The sequence below is a fragment of the Mastigoproctus giganteus genome, chromosome 6, assembly GCF_048544385.1.
Source record: "Mastigoproctus giganteus isolate SK-2022 chromosome 6, ASM4854438v1, whole genome shotgun sequence".
Lineage (NCBI taxonomy): Eukaryota > Metazoa > Arthropoda > Arachnida > Uropygi > Thelyphonidae > Mastigoproctus > Mastigoproctus giganteus.
The window spans coordinates 226,299,529-226,319,762 of NC_143580.1; the positions used below are offsets into that span (position 1 = coordinate 226,299,529).

At 37.0% G+C, this 20,234-nt stretch overlaps 1 protein-coding gene across 1 annotated transcript in view; it reads right to left on the minus strand.

Moving 5' to 3' along the window:
* Positions 1 to 15,970: 15,970 nt before the first annotated feature.
* The window catches only part of LOC150085045 (glutamate receptor ionotropic, kainate 2-like), a 53,240-nt gene continuing 48,976 nt past the window's right edge, over positions 15,971 to 20,234 (minus strand). The window contains exons 2-4 of the mRNA XM_090376443.1: positions 16,868 to 17,097; positions 16,518 to 16,777; positions 15,971 to 16,214 (exon numbers count right to left, since the gene is read on the minus strand). Of these exons, the coding sequence (XP_090232569.1) occupies positions 15,971 to 16,214; positions 16,518 to 16,777; positions 16,868 to 17,097 (734 nt within the window). The remainder of the gene's footprint in view (positions 16,215 to 16,517; positions 16,778 to 16,867; positions 17,098 to 20,234) is intronic.

The window sequence follows — 20,234 nt, forward strand, 5'->3', positions numbered from 1 at the left end:
TTTGAATCAGTCCATCATGAGAGGTTACTGCATAAGCTAGAACATGTTGGAATTACAAGAAAGATTCTAAGATGGATTTCAGGGTGGCTACAGGGCAGAAGGCATAGGTTTAAGATGAATGGATATTCTTCAGTGTAACGTCAGAAGTGATGCTCCCAAGGATCGGTTCTTGGGCCACGTTTTTTTTCCGATTTTCATAATGACATCGATGAAGGGATAACGGGTGTCATGTCAAAATTTGGTGCAGATATAAAGATTAGAAGAATCGTTAATGATCGGTACTGTACAGCGCGCTTCAATATGATATGAACAGAGTTCAAAGATGATCACTGATTATCGGAGAAACCCAGCAAATAATAGTTTAGTGATAAAAGTAGTCGAGAGAAAGGGAACTAGAAGAGTGAATAAATAGAAAAGGAATAGAAAAGGGGTAAGGAAATGAAATAAATCAAAGTATTAAAAATGATATAAATACTCTACGAAATTTTTAGAGATCTTCAAGTACCGTGTTAATAGACAAGTGAAGGATAGCGAAAGCTTAAAAAGCGGTACTCACCTTGAATTAATCTGCGATGGCTTACTTAGGCAGCGTGGTTAATATATAGGTTGAATTGTTAAATTAAAAAAAAATATATATATTAAAAAGGGGGGGAGTAGGTAAGTGTTGACTGAGTTAAAATAGGCGCAAGGAAACAGAAGTGTACACATCCAATCCTTGGTTGTCATTGAAGTAAAAGAAATACAGTGAAGCCAATAGTCGTCACGAGGACTTTCGTTAGTTAAAGAACGTCTTCAGTTGGCAATGTGTGGGGAGAGAATGCGCATGGTATTTAAGAATAAAAATTATACTCTCGTGATGCCTTTTTTGACATGTGGGAACTTTAATCGGGAGAGGTTCCAAATTGGAGAAAGATTGAAGGGGAGTTTCGAATTTAGAATTTTGAGGTTAGAGTGGTGATAACCTCTTCGTAAAATCAATTCTATACACGACAGACTTAAATTCACCCTTGAAATTGGACAAAACAATCAGATAAATTTCCTCAATCTCACTATATATATAACAGGCACAAAATTAAATACGAAAATTTTCAGGAAAAATACAAACAGCGGTAAATACTTACATTTTGCTTCTCATCACCCCCTAAACACTAAAAAGGCAGTTTTATATAATCAAATTCATAATGCACTAAAGTACAGTTCCATACCTACCGATCTTCACAACGAAATCCAATACCTCACCGACAAATTTATATCCAGAGGTTATCCCCACCAACTTATTTTAAACACAATCTCCATCGCTAAAAATAAAATTAAATCTAACAACCCAACAAAAGAAAAAAATAAAACAAACATCCGCATAGTCCTCCCATACCACAATGAACTAGCAGGACAGTTCCGCCGCCTATTTAACGACACTGATTGTTTTTTTCACCTACAACAAATTAGAATCCTTCTTCAGCTCCTATAAAGACACACACAAATATCCTACAAACGACCTCAATAATATAATATACCTCATTAATTGTCAACCAAACTGTAATACATGTTACATTGGACGTACCACTACCAAATTTGGCTCATCAAAAACATCCAACACCCGTGCATACTACCATTTCCATAGTCTCATGTCTAACCAATCTGTTACAGAACTTACAATTCATGCCCAGACTCACAACCACAACCCCCTCATTGACTCTGCCATTTCCATCATTAAATTAAAATCCAGCTACAGAATACTTCAATATGAAGCCCTAGCTATTGAATGGTACCGGCACCACTCTAACCTCAAAATTCTAAATTCGAAACTCCCCTTCAATCTTTCTCCAATTTGGAACCTCTCGCGATTAAAGTTCCCACATGTCAAAAAAGGCATCACGAGAGTATAATTTTTATTCTTAAATACCATGCGCGTTCTCTCCCCACACATTGCCAACTGAAGACGTTCTTTAACTAACGAAAGTCCTCGTGACGACTATTGGCTTCACTGTATTTCTTTTACTTCAATGACAACCAAGGATTGGATGTGTACAATCGTGATGGTTGACACCATGAAGTTACCAAGGTTATCGAAAAAGAAGAACAAATTTTTCATCAAATTTTAAATTTAAAATTCAATCAGCCAAAAACACAAACTGAAAATGGTGTTAAAATAGAAGGGTTCTATCAAGGTGATGTCTGTTGGCTATAACTTCCTAAAGTAAATATAATATAAGGGGGTAAAGGACGATGATTGTACAGTAGTTACTCTCTTACTCATGAGAACCATATTGTAGTCGTCTCAACGTAGACGTATACTCTGGTCTCATAATCTGGGAGATGTTGTTGTTGTTGTTGTTGTAGGGTTTTAGGAGCATCAGCGACTAAGGCCATATTGCTACGTTTGTATCTGAAATTTGAGTGTGAAAATTGAGAACTACTACGAAGACATACCTTGAAAATCGGCAGAGGATGTGGTTTATGTACCACTATGCACCAGTCCACTATCGCGTAATGTTTCTTTTAAGATATTGAGTACAATAACCAACGACTATTGGTTATTCTACAGCTATATACAATGGTCAATACCATCACCTAAACTCAGGCCTTATCATTACTATGCTTAGATTTTAGATTATTTAATGTTGACATCATTAAACATGTCATCGTATCGATTATACAATCATTTGATGGAAAAAATACCAGCTGAAAAGTTGCGTTCCAATTGTCCTTTAAAACAAGGACATGGCAGAAAAAACAGTACATCATCTTGAATTTTCCATAAAACACGAGATGGGAAGTTACCTATTCAATAAAATAATTTCCAAAGAGCTGTTCAATAGCCACGCCTGCAAGCAGTAGGGAATTCGCGTAATCGAAAAAAGGTACTGCAGCTGCTAGACGTATTGATGAACAATTTTAACCGCTAAGAACTATGGGAAATCAACCTGAGAGCATTGGTGGTAATTTACCTAACGTTTTATAATCACTCCACATTTTGCAAGTTGCGCATTACTCATCGTAAGGCTTCTGGCTTCTGCGAGAGTTACGAAATTGGATTTTAAATTGTGTTTTCTTTCAAAGGTAGGTACTTGAAATATGCTGGTTTTGTACCTCATGCATGTGTTAAAGACCATAACGAAGCAAGTTTATTTATTTATGCATTCTGGTTAAGTTCTTTGGTTCTTTTCTCCAGTCAAGAAAAACTTGATGTCTAAAAAACTTTACAAATCTCAAAGATAGTAATAACGCTACAGTTTGACTGAAAAACTTTGAATCTTTGTCCTTTTCTGCAGAAATTGTGGAGATAAATTAGCTAATGCTTCGCGTGTTTCAATGTTACCACTGTCACCAATTTTCTTCAGAAATAAAAGTTCAAAAAGAAGTCACTTAAAAATCCGATAACATGAAATATGTAAAAACATCATCTTCAAATAACACTACATTTTCATTTCAGCCATTTACTCTTTCGAAAGAGGGAAATTAACTGAAGTGTGAACCAATGTAAAGTAGGAGACGAGTTGTGGCGTCCACACTACAGAAAGGAATGCTGCCACTCTGTTTTAAGAGGCAATACTGGGTGGTAGATGACTCTCGTCAACGGATTCAATACTACCACTTTGCTTATTGGAGGCTGGCAGTGGTGGGAACCCATGTTTAGTTTCCAGATAAAAGTTCCAGCTATCCCCAATCTCTTCCATCATGCAGTATGATTGATATCTTTTGAGGTTACGTTGGCATCATGGTGAGATCCAATCTTCCTTAAACTTTGAGGGTATAGCTTTAAAAAGGCTGGCTGCTAGATAATTCAACAAACCGAAGTTATTGGTAACTGTCCAGGAGGCTTGCGGATCAGCTAATGTATAATCCCTCTTCCTCTACTCGGCTAGTAGTGACTGGAGGAAGTACGAGTAGTGTGCATGCAAGGGACATTGTAGAGGCTACTTTATGTCAAGGACCTGGATATACCTGAGCTCTCACTGCGGTTATCGTAAACAGTTTTCTGTTTTCTAACGTCTCTAGTAAAGCTAGTTTTCCCCACGGTTCAGTTCTTTCTCCTATTCTCCTAGTAGTGTTATCCGCTAGAACATCAAACTTTGAGTACTAAAGTTACTAATGTTAGAAAATGAAAAATACCTGGGGAAATTGTGCACTCAGATACGTTGTCATTTGAGTAGTAGAAACAGGCTGTCAGGCTGTCATTGGGTTTTGTCAATGATATACAGGAACTTTGCCAGCAGAGATAAGGAGGTGATTATCTCATTGTGTAAGGCAATGATCAGGCCGCATCTCGTATACTGCATACAGGTCTGAAGGTCTCATTATAGGAAGGATGTAGATCTGCTAGGTGAGGAACAGAGATGGGCAACGAGAATGGTGAAGGGAACGATAGGGTGCTCTTATCAAGAAAAGCATCAGTTAGGTAAATTACATCGTCTGTAGACTAGGCACCTGTTTGTCGATCTGATTGAGGTGTTTAAGGCTTTTAATGGATTGAAGAAGCTCAATCCATTCAAAAGGATTCTTCCTCTTGCTCAGATTACACATATGAGGGGGCATAAATTCAAACTAAGAAAGGAGGGTTGCAGAATAGATGTTCGAATTTTGCTTTCGGCCAGAGGGGGTGGTTGATAGTTGGAAGAAATTCCCATCTGTTACAGTGGAAATGGGTAGTTTGAGTGGTCAGTAGCGAGAGTGCAGTATAATCAAAGTCTGTTATTGTCCTGTATACAAATTATTCGTGGGGACTTGGGAAGTTGTCTTTGGTTTTTGTTTTTTTGACTGTTCCTTTATTATAAGCTTTCTTTCTTGCATCATTTACTGATAATAATACTAATACCAATACTAAGATATCGAACATGAGAATAAAATATACCAGTTTCTTTCTGGTCCAGTCCTGGTTCCATGCTTTAATTCAAAGCCAGAAGCAGGAGTACACCGATTGTGACACTTTTATTTTTTGTAATATTATTCTAGTTATGTTGTCAGACCTCGTGTTGGACGATTCCTCTAAAATGGTGCTCTTAATAAAGCTAGCGCTATAGTTGCATGTAGTTCTGAATATGAACACTCTATGGTCACTGGACATGTTTATGTTACCCTGACGTGACAGAATTATTGGTTTAATTTTATTCTCTCTTTGTGTGATCCGTTTCTGCAAATACTATCGATTTACTTTGTGGCAGGAGTAGAATAAAATAAATATATTTTTAACGCCCAAGAAGACTCATAACTTATTCATACCTCGTTTCATCAAACTACACGCGAGGACATTTTGTTTTCGATTCTGTTTATAGAAAACTACTGGAGACATAGAACCATTAAAGAAAACAGATAATCTAAATTGGTTTTCACTGCAAGTACAAGAAGATACATACATTGTGAGCTTTGTTTTCAGAAATTAGCAGAACGTAATTAACTGTTGATTGAAATAACGAATTTGGGAAAAAAGGGAATTCATAAAAAATTCATATTCCCTTCACCTCAGACTAGCTAACTACAGCCAGTAGTTAGCTACCCTGAGGCGAATCCAGACCTTTCCAAATGAGTGGCCAAGAGTACCAAGTACCCTGCAATCAAGATTTCTTGAAGAATTCTGAATTTCTTGAAAAGTCAGAACTTTTTATGAAATCCTTGGGCAGATCGTCTACCAACGTGTAATTCCTCTTGGATATGATCACTTGATTCCGGTTAAGTTATGCTAGAGCAGGTCCTGCCGATTGAAGAGATCATTACCACCATGGAATAATTCTGACCATAAATGACTTATTAGTGCGTTTTTAAATATAATTTCTCTTAAGCATAACCAGATATCCTGCATGAAAATCCGCCCAAGTTTGCAGTTAGTTCCCGAATAAGATTCGATCGATTGTCTCCTTAGTTTTCAATCAGAAAGATCCATCCTACGTTTCATTTTAAGAAGGATATGTAGTTGCTAGAACGCGTACAGAAAAGGGCAACGAGATTGGTGAGGGGGAACAAAGGAGTTCTCTTACCAAAAAAGGACTAGACACCTGCGGGGTGATCTGGTTGAGGTATTTAAGTCTTTGAATAGTTTCAGCAAGCTCAATGTTAATGGGATTCTTCCTCTTGCTCAGACTACGCCCATGAGGAGACAAATTCAATTTGAGGAAGGATGGTGTTGCAGAATAGAAGTGCAGAAGTTTGCCTTTAGCTAGCGAGTGGTTGATTGCTGGAGCAAACTTCCATCTGTTGTTGTGGAAGTGGATGGTTTGAATAAATTTCAGGGATGGATAAGTAAAATGATCATACCTTAAAGACTTTATTTCTCTATTTCAAAACACAGGTCCTTTGTTAATTTACAATTCTAAACCAGGAAAGCTAATGGAGGTAACACTGCAACTTGAGAGAAAAAATAAATTAATATGGGCTTTATTTTCCGATTTTTAAGAAATTTATCACGTGACAGTCCATTTTAATTAAATCCGGCTAAATTACTACTTTATTATTGTTTTAAATGTTTTGATTCTCATTAAATCCCTTGCATTTTTGTTCTTTCTAGCATTAAACATGGATATTTGGGGAACTGAGAATTTCCTCTCTTTTCTGCTAGCCTTCGTGCAGAATATCTTACAGAAACCCGAGATAATTGTAATAATTAATAAAGAATTTGGCAAGTACCTTTACACCTATATCTATATATATAAATTTATTTTTAATTCTCTTAATAAATAATTTTACAAAATGTAAAATATTAATGAATTGAAACTAAAATAGGTGTTGAGACATACAAAAAATACTCAACTGATATTGTGGTAAACATTCTTCACTACTCTTTTGTTTGATTGACTGATGGAAAAATAGATTTCCAGGAAAAGAAATGCATGTGCAGGAGGGTTGCCCCAGAGAACAGAAGTTGAAAGAATTAATGAGGAAAAAGAAAAGGTGGTTTGTGAGTTCGAAGTTGAACTGTACATGGATGCTGACTGGTTGGGACACGTATTCGAACTGGTTTTGAAGAGAGAAAGAGAGGGAGGAATTATAGATGCCATTTCGGAATAACAGCGCCCATGGAAGTATTCATAGAAGAGGCATGCAGCAGAGACATAGAGGAGAAAGACTTTCTAAGGGATATGCCATTAATTAATAAGCCTCCCCTCGTTTGAATGGCGTCTAGAAGCCTGAGAGAGGTTTTTGGATAAACCGCCACAGATGTGGGAACACTGTTCCATTGTAGGAAGGATTTGAGATTTGTACACAGTGAGTGATTGCTTAGAAGAATAGTAACGCCCAGCGCTAAAGAGAAAACCCAATTTTTTTAGATACAGAGGAACCTTATGCCAACACAGAGAGATTAGAAGTTGGGATGATCCCTAATAAAGATATGTGATATTGTCTAGAAATCTGACTGTCATCCATGAGAAACATGGGAGACGGATTCTTTTTGGGAGATATAAGGTAGGATTGAGCTTCAGAAGGATTGAAATTAACTATGTTATCTTTACCCCATTGGATAATTACCGGGAGATATCATTTAAGGATTTGGTGGTCAATATTCGAGAAGTTGAAGCTGTTTGTGCAGGCCACTTTCTCAATGTGGAAGGTGGAATACAATGTACTGTCCTCAAAAAAAACTGTGAATAGGATTTCTGGTCAATGAAAGAAGGTCATTAATATACAAGAGAAATAGAGTGGGAGAAAGAACTACACCATGGGGAACACGAGCATTAGTGAAGAAGTCAAAAGGCAGTCATCTACCATTACCTGCATTGCACGGTTGGAGAGAAAACTGTATACCCAAATGCAAAAAACAGTCGGCAAACCATCAGATGGAAGCTTATTTAGAAGACCTTTATGCCAAACACATTAAAATTCTTTTGAAATGTCAAGAGCAACTGCTTCAGTTTTGCCATACTTTTACATTGAATTTATCCATAGATGGGTAACATAAGCCAATATATCGCCAGTGGATCGATACCAGCGGAATCCATACAGGCCATCATTGATCAGATGGAAGGTTTGTTGGAGTTAGATGCCATTCTCCGAGGATAGCTATTAGAACTTTTTAAGAATATGAGCCTTGGAGAATATGCAGGCTGGTCGGGACATAAACTTCAGTAAAGGGAGATTTATCATCTATAAATTTTTGTTGAGGGCTTCCTGGGTTTTATTGGGGGTTTCTAACAGAATGGCAGTAGGTGCTCACTTGAGATTATTTTGTGAAATTCCTGGTGTAAGCACGTCATACTGATGGCTCGTGGCTTTATCAGTTGACTCGGTTCAGATTCTACGGCAACCCTGCACACAATCTGTTGTCCAGAATAATTTCGACAGTTCATTAAAAAATACTTCAGAGAGAAATATAGGCCATACGTAAAACGAAAGATATGGTGGAAAATATTTGTGATGTTCAACCTGAATCTCCCGAACAGCGTGCCGCAATTACGTTCGAAAAATATGGTAGGTATCTGCGAGTGGTAATGAAGATTATGAAACTATAATTATCCATGAATAAACACAATTCATACATCCAAATCACTGATACCAAAGTTACGAAATTTACTATCTATATGGTTGTATTCATGAGACTAAGCTGTCTATTTTGCTCTTCGCAGGTTCTATGGATAGTCTTGCATCTGCGCTTCACAGTGCATCCATCAAGACCATTCTCCTTTCTTCTCGAAACAAACAAAAGATCATTAACACTCTTCCAGCTGCTTCTAAATACCTTCATGTTTTTTATTTCGCAAACGATGTATCGGATGGATTAAGTAATTTGAAGAAGGTAAGTATCCGTGGAAGACTTTGAGGAATTTTAGCATAAATATTGGAACTGTACTGAATTCACCAGTGCAATTTAATTTTCGTTACAGCTAGGGAAAAACGAAGGATGCAATCCACTTTCCATGCGATGGTTTTTGTTTTTTCCATTGGAAAACTCTACTGAGTTCCAGCTGTCAGAACTTATTATTTCCTCTTCATGCATTTACGATATCACAAAGGTTTATTCCATTCCCAACGAAAGAAATCCACACGCAATTCATATGCAGGAGGTAATCCAGCCATATATTTCATTTTCCATTATTAAACACTTTATACTCGTATTATAGAGTACACTCACTAGCCAGAAAGTTAGAAGTCTTTGACAATTGGCGTCAACAGAAAATTCAACATACGGTATGCAAATGAAAGTTGTTATTATCATTAGTTCCTTAGTATCTTCAGTAATGGAAAAGACAGGAGATCTTTCCGATGCTCAGAAATGTTTTGTTTTTGGAGCACGTTTAGCAGAAGCCACAATTAAGAAAAACAAAGGCAATCACTGGCGTTTTGAGAGTGACCATCTGAAAATGTACAATGAGTGGAATCCAAAATGAAAATGCAACTCTAAAAGAAGAAATTCGGAAGAAAGTTGATACTACAAAACGAGACCGAGGAATTAGAAGCGAATTGTGTGTCGAATAAAAGATCCAGTGTGCAGAAAATGGGCCTAATAATTCATTTTAGGCAAAGAAAGGCCCATTTCCAAACAACTATCTGGTAGTTCTGTGCCAATATGACACTTATTTCTGTGAAAATGAAATATTCGACTGGAGTGGTGCCCCCAACTCCAAGACGCTGGACTGTGGAACAGTGGAAAATATCATATGGTTTGAATAGTCATAGTTTGTACTTTTTTTGCACCAGTGTAATAGTGAAAATATGGCATGAATCTAATGAAGCCAAACACCCAGACTGGTGTCCACAACGCAAGAGGCTGGAGGTATTGTCATTGTATGGCGGTATGGTCTGTTGGTATGGACTGAGTCTGCTCCTACCTTCACAAGATTGTTTTGCCTCCAATGAATAAATTTCTGTCGTATGGGACCAACTGCAAAGCTTTATTTTTAATCGGATTGGTATTACTGTTAGCCATATAGCGCAAGGAAGCCGCAGGCTTTTTCTGCAGGGGCCAAAATAAATTACAATGGATTCTTTAAAGTTGACAACACAACTAGCCACCGTGCAAAAATTGAATTTAAATGGTTTTAGGAACATTCCGAATACATCCAACATTTATCCTGCCTGCTAAATTCTCCAGATCTGAATCCAATGAAGATCGTCTGGGATAAGTTGGAAAGACAGGTCCGCAGGTCTCTACCAACCACAATACAGCAGCTGACAAGTATAGTGATAGAATAATGGTACAATGGTTAAATCTGGAGCTGAACTCCCTGAGACCACCTAGTTCAATCCACGCCTGGTCTAAATATTGAATAAAGATTTCTAACTGTTCGGTCAGTGGGTGCATAAACTAGAAAGCATTCATTTGTTGTTTTGTGTGATTTAAGTAATAAAATGAAATAGTTTCAGGACTTAGTCGATATGTTTTTCGATTCAATGTTACACGCATTCTCACTTTCAGATCCCAAACAAAATGTTAACCAGAAGTCAGCTGTACAGGAACAGTTGGTACTCAAAAACAAAGCGGTTCAAAAGTACAAAACCTCATACAGGAAACGAGTTCAATCTTCTTACCCTCAGAGACAAAGAATTAATTGTCACAGCAGTACCAGTAAGTTTTTCTCAAGTTTAGGTAAAATAAATTTCAATGGCGTGCAGTACACATTAAGCCTAAAAACCTTTCAGAAGCAAAATTGGACATAAAAATAAATTAAAGGGCCTTACAAGGATTCTGCAGCATTTTCTTTCTCTGATAAATCCCTTCTTGATACAAAATTTTTAAAAAACTAAATAAATTACGATATAAATTTAAAAATTACGTATTTTTAGGTTAAATATACCTTTGACATACAAGATAGTAATGATGGCATTCTTGTGTCCTCTGGAGGCAGTGAATATAAACTCTTACAGCTAATTTCAGAAAAACTGAAATTCGGTTAAGTGAATTAAAAATACTCAATTTTAAAAATAATCTTATTTATGGTTTTTTAATTAATTTAAATCTAAATCTTTGTACCGATATTCATCAATATATTTGGTAGAAATTGTAAGATTTTACAATCAAAGGTTCATTTAATAATGAAAATAAATAATAATCGCCGAATAAATTCCAATTACTTTTTTCAAACTTCACACCAGATATTCAGTTGTTACTCCCAAGGATTTGCAGTGGGGAACTCGAATGCCCAATGGGACCTGGACTGGAATGATTGGCATGGTAATGAGGAAGGTACGTACGTTATGTTTCTATTAGTTACAGAGGTTGCCTAGAACTAGTGAGGGTTTTGCGATAACTGAATGCTCAGTTTATTAGGAACATCTCAATAAGAGGAAGTCGAACAAACCGTTTCTGATATGAATCGATAACAAGCTTCTATACCCGAAGCAAGGGCAAATCGTTACTCTCCTCGGGAAATTGAGTCCATCAACAAGAAATAGTGATTTCCCTAATAAATTTTGCTTTGGGTACACTATATATAGCAAAGTCCCAAGATTTTGTGAACCTGAGAGCTACGAAAGGTAATCTTCGCATTTGGTGATTTCGTCCCTTTTACTAGAATATCGACGAATAGACAAGGAACAACATAAACATATTTGCTCTCCTCTAGAAGAAGGATGCGATTGCGCTAAAAATCAATAGATTTACTTGGGCTGACGCTTCGTCATTGTCCTCCTTCCATGTGGTATCCATTTAAACAGACCAAGAAAACAAATGGAAACATGAATCTTTAACACGAATATTTATGCATAACTTGTTCTTTGTATTGGGAACCCTGCAGATGTCTATTATAGAATTTTTCTGTTGGCTGCTTCCTATGGAGAATAAAACATTGGTATTGCTACAAATGTCAGTTAACTGGAATGGAAAATAAAGAAAAAAAACCGAAGAGTAACAGACTTGTTAAGCATATTTAGCCCATCGTAATGAGCAAAAGATCTGGTTCGAATTCCGTTAGGATGGAAGAAATCTTATGGTCTGATCGGTACTATACCCAAGCTAGTCGGTCGCGAAAGAGGGAATACGGTTTCTCCCCAGAAACTTCGGGTTTCAGTGATATACTGGAATTTTGCCACATCGCTGAGGTGATTGTCCCGTTGTATAAGGCAATGGTTTCGCCACATCTTGAATACTGCATTTGGAGGCCTCATTTTAGGAAGGATGTGGATTTGTTGTAACGGTGCAAAGACATGCAACAATTTTGGTCAGCGAAACAAAACGGGTGCTCTTCAGTTTCTATAAATTTTAATATCTGAAGACAAGGCTCCAGCTATTGAAATTTATTCTGAAGACTTATTTATGACTTTGAATGGATTGAGTTAGCTAAATGCTGATGGTATCCTTACTCTTGCTAGAAAACACACGTGAAGGGACATAAATTTAAATTGATGACGGATGGTTACAGGTGAGAGCTGAGGAAATTTGCTTTCAACCAGAGGGTAATTGATGTTAGAAAAAACTTCCATGTGGTGTTGTGGAAGTGGATGGTTTGAATAAAATGTCCTTCCCCAGTTTTAAAATTTAACTGGGAAATTATAAGCAGGATAGAAAAACAGTTTCCTGCATATACGGATTACAATAAATGTGGGATTATTTTAAACATGGGAAAATTCGAAATTTCATCAACGCGAAACGCGATTAATTTAGAAATATAACAGAATGGTAATTTTTTCAGCAATATCTTCTATTCATAAGGCTGTGATTCAGAATGCTAAGTGTAGTTCTGTTAAAGCAGAGATTTAATACTCCATTAATAGAAATTAATAAATAATTAGGATTTGACGATGCCAATTATTAGACATGTTTCAATTTTTTTATCATACAGGAAGCTGATCTCGGTATGGAAATGTTTACTCTCACAGAACTGAGAAATGCAGTCGTGGACTTTTCTTTCCCATATCTGTACGATGCTGTCACTTTCTATGTTCACAAGCCGAGACTTACTCCAAAAACCTTTGTCTACTTGCAACCTTTTCAGAAAAAGGTGAGTAAAAGTCTCGAAATAATTTGTAAAAATGTAAAAATTAAAATTTTTCTTATAACAAACAATATATTACTTGTCTTCTAGATATTCACACTAATAGGCATAGTTTTTTCTTCCAGAATCTCGAGTTTTTTGGTTTTTCATCCAGAAAACAGAAAATCGACCACAAAACACGCGCAATTTACAAACAGTATACGGGGAAGAATTCCTATCACTTGTTCTTAAAAGCTGTGTTCCCAAACTTGGTTCTCTGCTGTGTCACCTTTTTTTCACTTTCTTACTCCACTGGTGTTTCCCCCTAGTGCTTGGAAATTTCCTTCTAACCAATTCCAAAAAGAGGGTGACAAATCCCTCCCCTCCAATTATCGTCTCATTGCAATTACTTCTACCCTTTCTAAAATAATGAGAAATCTACCAACCGCCAACTCTTAAACTAACTAGAAACCTTCCGTCTGAGCAGTGATCAGAATCCTTCCATCTGGTCAGGAAGATTCTACTGGGGATATGTTGGTTTATTTTACTCATTTTTTCGAAGAATTCGATGAAAAAAAGGATTCTTCTGCTCATATGCTAACCATCGATGACACTCAGATTTCCAGACAAAATCACATCTCTCTCTCTCTCTCTCTCTCTCTTGGTATAAGCATATCACGGACATTGCTCCCTCTACATTTAGAAAACTGTGTTTTCTCTTCGTTACTTTGCTATAGACATTTCAATGGGTACTGTTCTTCTGCAGTCCAGTTCGTAAGGACTGTGGGGGGACCAGTATCCCGGTGGCACTACTTCCACACCTTGTTCAGTCCCTGCACGACGAATTCGTTCTACTCCGAAGGAAGAGGACACATTCGCTATTAGGTTGGTGTACGTAATAAAGGGGCCATCAGGGGTGTATTTCAGTTAATTAGTTAAACATCAAGTTAGTTAACTGTTTTCAAAAGACTTATATTTACTAAAAGCGATTATTATGTGAGTAGAACCAAAGATATTCTTTGGTCCTGTCTGATGAAACGAATTCCTGTGAAACTCATGGACAACTATAGCAGCTGCTTATGTCTAACAGGAGTCCTGAGACAGGTTTTTCAATTTCAGATTTTATATGAAATTTCAAAATAACAAAAATTTTAATAGTTATTGTATTTCCTCTAATAGGATAAGAATTACAATGTTTTTATAAAATTTCGATATTTTAAAGCTTTTCTATGAAATATCGAAATTTTTTGATGTTCAGTTAATGTGCACCGATGATAATATTATTTTTTCCTTTTTTGTCGCATCAGGCCTGGTATGGATTTACCATTTCGCTGATGATAGTTGGGTTTCTCCTCTATATAATTGGATATTTGCTGCATTCTGTTTTGAGGGACAGACAACCTCCTCTAACCATGATAACGTGGCAGTTGTTTGGATGTGTAATGTCACAAGGTAAGAGATCTTTTGAAAATCAGAATGCCTGACGCTCCGATGGCTTTATAGATTTTAATCGACAAAGAGGTGGGGTGTAGTCTTGCTTAACCGATGATACTCGTACCTTAAGGGTACTGGACAGAAGCTTGGAGAACACGCCAACACAATTGAGGTAAATAAGTGATATACCATTATTGGAAATTTTCTTTAAATGTCCTTTTCGTTTTTTTTTTGAGATGCAAAACAGCGTTATCTTTTTAAGTTACCATTTTCTTTATCCTAAATTCTCTTCCCTTGACTTGGATAATTTTGTTTTTATTTTTTATTTCTTTTTTCCCATAATTACTAGGAGGAAATAGTTCTTTATGGAAGGCGGGCTCCATGAGAATACTGTTTGGCTCATGGAGCATTTTAGCATTTATTTTTACCTGCAGTTATAAAGGAGCCATTCTGTCTCACATCCTTGTTCCAGAAAGAGATGCAGCAGTGGACACAGTCTATAAACTTTATCAAGCTGTCTCTGAGGGCTGGTACACCTGTGGAGCGTTCTTTGGAACAAGCAAATATGAACATCTGATGGTGAGAGATATAATATGCTTTGTGTTTCGAATCATTCCTTATGAACTGCGAAAGGTTAAATAAGATTTCTGTTATGCTGTTCTGTAGGAAACAAACAGTGATATTTATTATACCCTCGGCCAGTCGATGCTGAAGGATCCAAGGAATATCATTCGGAAGGAGGGGGAGGAAGTGCAACGTGTCTTGGAAACCAATTACGCATATATCGAAAACAGTTTCTTCTCCAAATTGCAGATGAGTATCTCAGGACTTAGCCAAGAACTGATCCTGGCCAAAGACATATTTTCCCTCGATATGATGGGAGTGATTTTCCCTAAAAATTCTCCACTGAAGGAAACATTCGACAGAATGTGAGTTCTTTTGAAACTTTCTTAAAATAATTAATTATGCAAATCAGATCATTCTTGTATTAGATAGAACATAAATAGTATATGCGAGAATTTTTTCCCAGAAGTTCTGGCATATTACTGAAATACTTTTTTTTTTGTGTGTACCACAGCATATCAAGAATTGTTCCAAGTGGTATACCAGAAAAATTGCTTCAAGACGAAATATTCAAGGTCCAGCTACAAAATAGTGGAGTACCCACATCAAGCGATGAAGAAAATCAACCAAGAGCATTGACTCTTGAAGACATCGGAGGATCTCTCTGGTTGTTGATGATTGGGTATCTGACTGGGACGTTCGTCTTCTTTGTAGAATTTTTCAAAGGAAAAGTACACTGAATAATTTAATTAAGAGGGAAAGAAAGTTAGATATCATTTCTGAGTATTTTATAAATCTGAATATGAGGGAATGATTGCTTTCTCTTCTTGAAACTAAAAGTTTGCAATAAAAGTTTATTTTTCATTATTTTGCTCGCTAATATTCTGTATATCCACAGTTTATAATCTTTTATTTAAGTGCCATAATTACAAACATAAGAGCTTCTTTTATTTTTATATATATTTTATATGAAAAACATTTCAAGAAGCCCTACCAAGGAGCCTGCTATCCAAGAAGCCCTATTTTGTTTCATAAATTATAAACAGAAAAAATTGTATGTCCAATACAGTTACATTTGACACGCCACATCATGGAAAATCAACAACATACAGTATAAGCAATTAAAATGTAAACAATTATTTTGTTCTTCGTTTTTCCATTTTTCCTTTCAGTATTTCCATAAAAAACACAAAGGTGGCTGCCAGATGTCCAAATATTAAGAACCAAAACGAACCTTCAATGTCCTCAATCGATAAAGGCCGTCGATTTTCCTCATCTTTGAACAATGACGGAGTCCCTCTTCGGTTACGCAAGAATTCCTTTAACATCTCATCTTCATAGAATTTTTCAGCAATGTAACTCTGAGAAAGTCTTCCTATTCTGTAACACAATCTAAAAATTACTAATTTCTTGAAGACCATAAATTAAAAGTTTAAACTGGATTAGACAAAGTATTCAACATTTTAGAACTTGACTAAATTATCAACTGAGGGCTACTTCAGTTGGTAATCTACAATGCCACTGGTAATAAACTTTAAGTAATTTTACGACAAAGGAGAATGACTTCAATAAATTAGATTAATAATTTAATGAAATTTAACATTAAAAGGAATATCTACAACCAATATTTGAATTCGCACAACTTTCAGATATCTGTATATAACGATGCTGAGAAATACTCACATCGTGTTGAATGTATCCGTCAGTGGAGACCCCTTTTGAAGAGCGACTCCTATCATGTCGAAATAAAAAGAGTCTTTGGACAACAGAAGTTCGCCCCGAGTACCCAGACTCACCGTTGCTATTTCATAGCCAATTTTCCTTTCAATGAGGGCAAAATTTCCTTGCAAGAAACGAATTATGCATTCCTCTTTGGACGTCAGACTGTTCCCTGGTTCCTTCATCGATTGCCCAAGTGTGTAATACATGCCGCTAGTAGCAGTCTGAAAGATAAAATGTTTGAAATCTCATCACTTCCTGAATATTCAAAGAAAATTTTGTAAAAAAAAAAAAAAGTAATCATTTTAGATTACCGTGAATGTAGTATGGATCTGAGATGGTGTCAATGCACCACAGGAATAAGAACCTCGAAAAACAGCTAGATAGAGCTTTTCAACTGTATCGATTGGAGTATTTCTTTCTGGAATGAGGATGTAAGATAAAATGGTTCCACTATAACTGTAAGTGAAAACAACAGCAAAAATCCACCAAGAGCCACAAATAATCCTCATGTACCCAAACTTCCAAATAGAACCTCTTCCTCCTGAAACAAAAGCGATTCTCCATTAATAAATATTTTCCTCATAACACGATAACTACATTATGAAATGAGAAAAATGTTTTTTCCTCTAACGTTTCAAAGATAATTTCCCATCTTCTTCCCCAGAATACTGATTTAATACGTTAACGTAATTTAAAAGTTTTCATCATCGTCATCATCAGCCATTTTCAATCGACTGCAGGATGAAGGCCTCTCCAGCAACTTTCCAGTTCCCTCCATTTTGTGCAATGGTCATTCATTTACTACCCACAAACTCATGAATTTCATCTATAGATCTCCGTAGTTGTCTTTCAGGTTTTTTCTAGCTCCTATTGGGTAAAAGGTAAAGTGCAGAGCCATTATCAACCCGTGCAGGATGGAAGTCTTCTCAACAATTCAGGCTGAGGGAAATGGATCATGATGTACCACTCTTGTTCATTGGCAGATCGACCGTATTCAGCAGTCAGGGGCTTGAAACCCGGTCTACTCAAAGAGCGTGTGCTACTGCACCCCGCTCCCGACCACTCGGCTACTGTGGTCTTTCCTCTTGGGTACCATTCTGTTATTGTCTTAGTCCATCTGTCATCATGTCTTCGAGCTATGCGTTCTGCTCAAGTCCATTTTGATTCCTTAGTTTTGATAAGAATGTCCTTTACTTCAGTTTGTTGCCTAATCCATGCGTTTCTCTTCTTATCTAACAGTCTGATTCCCAATATAATTCGTTCCATTCTTCGCTGTGTAGTTCTCAGCTTCTCTTCCATTCTTTCGTTGAGTGCACAAGTTCCATAAGTCATGGTGGGGAGTATACATTGGCTCATTATTTTACGTTTCAGACAAACTGGGATTTTGCTGTTCAAGTATGTGAAGATATTTCTTGAATGCCATCCATCCAAAATTTATTCTTCTCTTGACTTCCAGCCATTTATCATTAATACAGCTTATAATACAGCCATTTATCATTAATACCTGTCCTCATTTTTGACTTGTCGCAGATAAATATACGAATCCACCTTTTCAATTTCTGCACCTTCAGTGATTATATCCCTTTCTGTGGCATACTTGTGCATCATTACTTTTGTTTTAGCCGTATTCAGCTTTAGTTCGAAATCCTTGCTAACTCTGAATAGCTCATTAAGATTTACCTCTAATTCTTTGGGATCATGGCTTATTAGAATACCCAAAAAAAAAAATTTTTTTCTTCATACCTCTGGAACAAAGCTTGTGTTCGCAGGAAATGTATTCATCTTTCTTGTCCCAGGGTTGTACGACTTAGTGTTTGGCTGTTGCACGACTGTCTCACAAACACAGGAAACAACAGTATTTAGGGAAACCACCTTGCAATCCAACAAAAGCAGTCCAAACACTTTGAGATCACCATAAATATTTCAACCATAGTCATGGTAACGTACAGCAGCAAGAATCTGGGACACACCATCGTAAGTTTCTTTCAGGTCAACAGCATGAACAAGAAAAATTGATGGTAAAGTATTTCCATTATGAAGCAATACTGCTTCCAAATTAGCTGTGACAAAATCAATGAACAAACGCCATTCAGAGGTATTGTGATCGATGTTCAGTTCGTGCATAAGACCAAAGATGGCTTTGCAGACACACACATGTTGTTTTCCATTGTCAAATATCTTGAAAACTCTTTGTTTCGCTTACGGTATATTGTAATGTTTGTACCTTTGGCGAGTAAGTTCCACTGTTCTAGTCTGGTTCTGAGTAATTCAGCCTTCTCTTTGGGTAAGTCCAAGTCTTTGATCAAGTCGCTTAATTCTTCTAGTTCAATATAGTGTGGGGGGCCTTTTGGAAATACCTTTTATTTTTGTAATGCAGAAATAGCAGTCGTCGAAATGATTCTTGGGCTCGCGCCACACCATAGGGACGGCAAAAGGTAATGCTCTCAGCTTGCCATTTAACTACAGCCTTAAGTTCGTTGTACAAGTAATACAACATATATGTGGAGCCCAATTTGTTGACACTGGACTTGAACTTCTGTAGATTGTAATTTTCAGGAAACACGTGTGAAGGAAGGTTGTTCCAGAAAACGGCAGTTGAATGAATAAATGAGGAAGATGAAAAGTTGGTTCTGTGGGTTTGAAGTTGGACAGTAAATGGATGTTGGCTTCGTGCTGTTATAAAAGAGAGAGCGGGAATTATAGAAGCCAATTCAGAAGGACAGTGCCCATGGAAGTATCTGTAGAAGAGGCATGCAGCAGAAACAGTACGTTTATGAGAAAGCGAGTGGAGAGACTCTGTTAGAGATGAATCATTAATTAACCTAACTGCCTTCTTCTGAATGGAATCAAGAAGCCTGAGAGAGGTTTTGGAGGCACCACGCCAGATGTGGGAACAATATTCCATGGCAGGGCAGATTTGCGATTTATACAGAGTGAGCAGCTGTTTGGAAGAAAAGTAACGCCGAGAGCGAAAGAGAAAACCAAGTTTTTTAGATGCAGAGGAAGAAATATTTGTAATGTGCTTGTGCCAAGAGAGATTAGAAGTCAGGGTAATCCCCAAAAGAGATATATCATTTTGCCTAGAAATCGGAGTGTCACCAAAGATAAGCATAGGAGCAGAAGAATCCTTTTTGCGAGATATAAGACAAGAGTGAGTTTTAGAAGGAGTGAAATCAACCAAGTTGTCTTTGTCCCACTGGAGAATTACCTGAAGATCGGCATTTAAGGAATTGGTAGCAGATTTTCGAGAAGTTGAAGCTGATCGAGCAGGGCAAGGTTTCTCAAAATGGAAAGTGGAACGCAATGTGCTATCATCGGCAAAACTATGGATAGGATTTCCAGTCGATAGAAGAAGGTCATTAATATATACAATGAGTGGGGGAAAGAACTGAACCTTGGGGGACACCGGCATTAGTGGAGAAGTTAGAAGACAGAGAGCCATCTACCGTTACCCTCAGTGAGCGATCAGAGAGTAACCTGGATAACCAATTACTAAAAACAGTTGGCAAACCATAAGATGGAAGCTTGTTTAGAAGACCTTTAAGCCACACACGATCGAAAGCCTTTGAGATGTCAAGAGGAACTACTTATGTTTCACCGAACCTTTCCATTGAATTAGTCCATAAATGGGTAACATAAGCCAGAATATCACCAGTGGATCGACACTGACGGAATCCA